This window comes from Eptatretus burgeri, chromosome 12, assembly GCF_056783735.1.
Source record: "Eptatretus burgeri isolate ZD-2024b chromosome 12, Ebu_testis_v1, whole genome shotgun sequence".
In the NCBI taxonomy this organism is placed as follows: domain Eukaryota; kingdom Metazoa; phylum Chordata; class Myxini; order Myxiniformes; family Myxinidae; genus Eptatretus; species Eptatretus burgeri.
The window spans coordinates 48096003-48097070 of record NC_140972.1 but is presented as its reverse complement, the minus strand read 5'-3'; the positions used below and the strand labels follow the sequence as shown (position 1 = coordinate 48097070).

The 1068-nt window shown below is 49.2% G+C and overlaps 1 protein-coding gene across 1 annotated transcript in view; it reads right to left on the bottom strand.

The window, feature by feature from the left end:
• LOC147015562 (uncharacterized) overlaps positions 1-495 on the bottom strand; it is a 17012-nt gene extending 16517 nt beyond the window's left edge. The window contains exon 1 of the mRNA XM_085850426.1: positions 320-495. Coding sequence (XP_085706552.1) covers positions 320-390 — 71 coding nt within the window. The 5' untranslated portion in view covers positions 391-495. The remainder of the gene's footprint in view (positions 1-319) is intronic.
• Positions 496-1068: the final 573 nt, after the last annotated feature.

Genomic DNA, 1068 nt, shown 5'->3' with positions numbered 1-1068 from the left:
GTCACGGTTCAAGACCCTGAAGTGCCTCGAGAACGTTCACATCCACAAGGACAGGTGTTGATGCGTCCGATTTTATAGCATCCCCTCCAAGAGGTAGCTCCAAAAAAAATAAATGCTACTATATAGTTTTATAGTTTAATTCAAACTCCAAACTTAAATTCAGGTAGACGACGCTTCTGCTCAGCGATTTAGAGTGGAACCAACCACACCTTTTCGGACAGGTAAGTGAAGTGTCCGAACGGGCGGGTCGACGCGGTTAATTCCACGTCGTTTCCCCCCCCCCCTCCCCTAAAGGGTCACGTATCACAGGTACACGCACCTTGTTAAGGTAAGAATACGTTTCCCTCCATCCCACCAGCGTCGAAGCCAGCCATTCGTTTTCCCCTCCATGATACCAACTCGTACAGGTGAGGAAGAACTGTGAAATGTCACACGCGAGGTACGCACGACGTCCCGTTTTGGAACCAAATCGCGCACACCTGCACGCGATTGGCTCGTGGCTGCACGTAATATATAGGTGAGGATTTGGAACTAATTCCGGCCCACTGATGACGATATGTTGTGCAAACACGGCACCGTGCGACTAAATGAATGTGTGCGATGTATTCGGGGTACTGTTTGATTACCCAGCATTTATAACAGGAACGAGAAATACATTTAATATGTACTACCACTACCACTACCACTACCACTACCACTACCACTACCACTCACTTTGTTGCGCAAACAAATCAGCTGCACAGTCCTTGTCGCGACGTTCTTCTGCCTCGCTTGCCTGTCCATCCGAGTTGGGAATCTGTTAAATATCTCTGGACCCAACACCGAGGATGGTGACAGACTGAAGTTGGACGTTGCTTCACGGGGCACTGAGTTCTGGAGCTCTCCCGGATCATTTCACAAACTTTCCTGGTGGATGTTACTTCGGTGATGAAATCAGGGAGGACGGATTAAGGAAGCCCTGGGGTAACCCAACCGTGATCCCTCCTACTCTCCATCCCGCCATTCCCACCAACGTAGTAATAGACGTCAGTGAGCTCATTGTCACGGTGCACTGCAATGTTAAAAGTG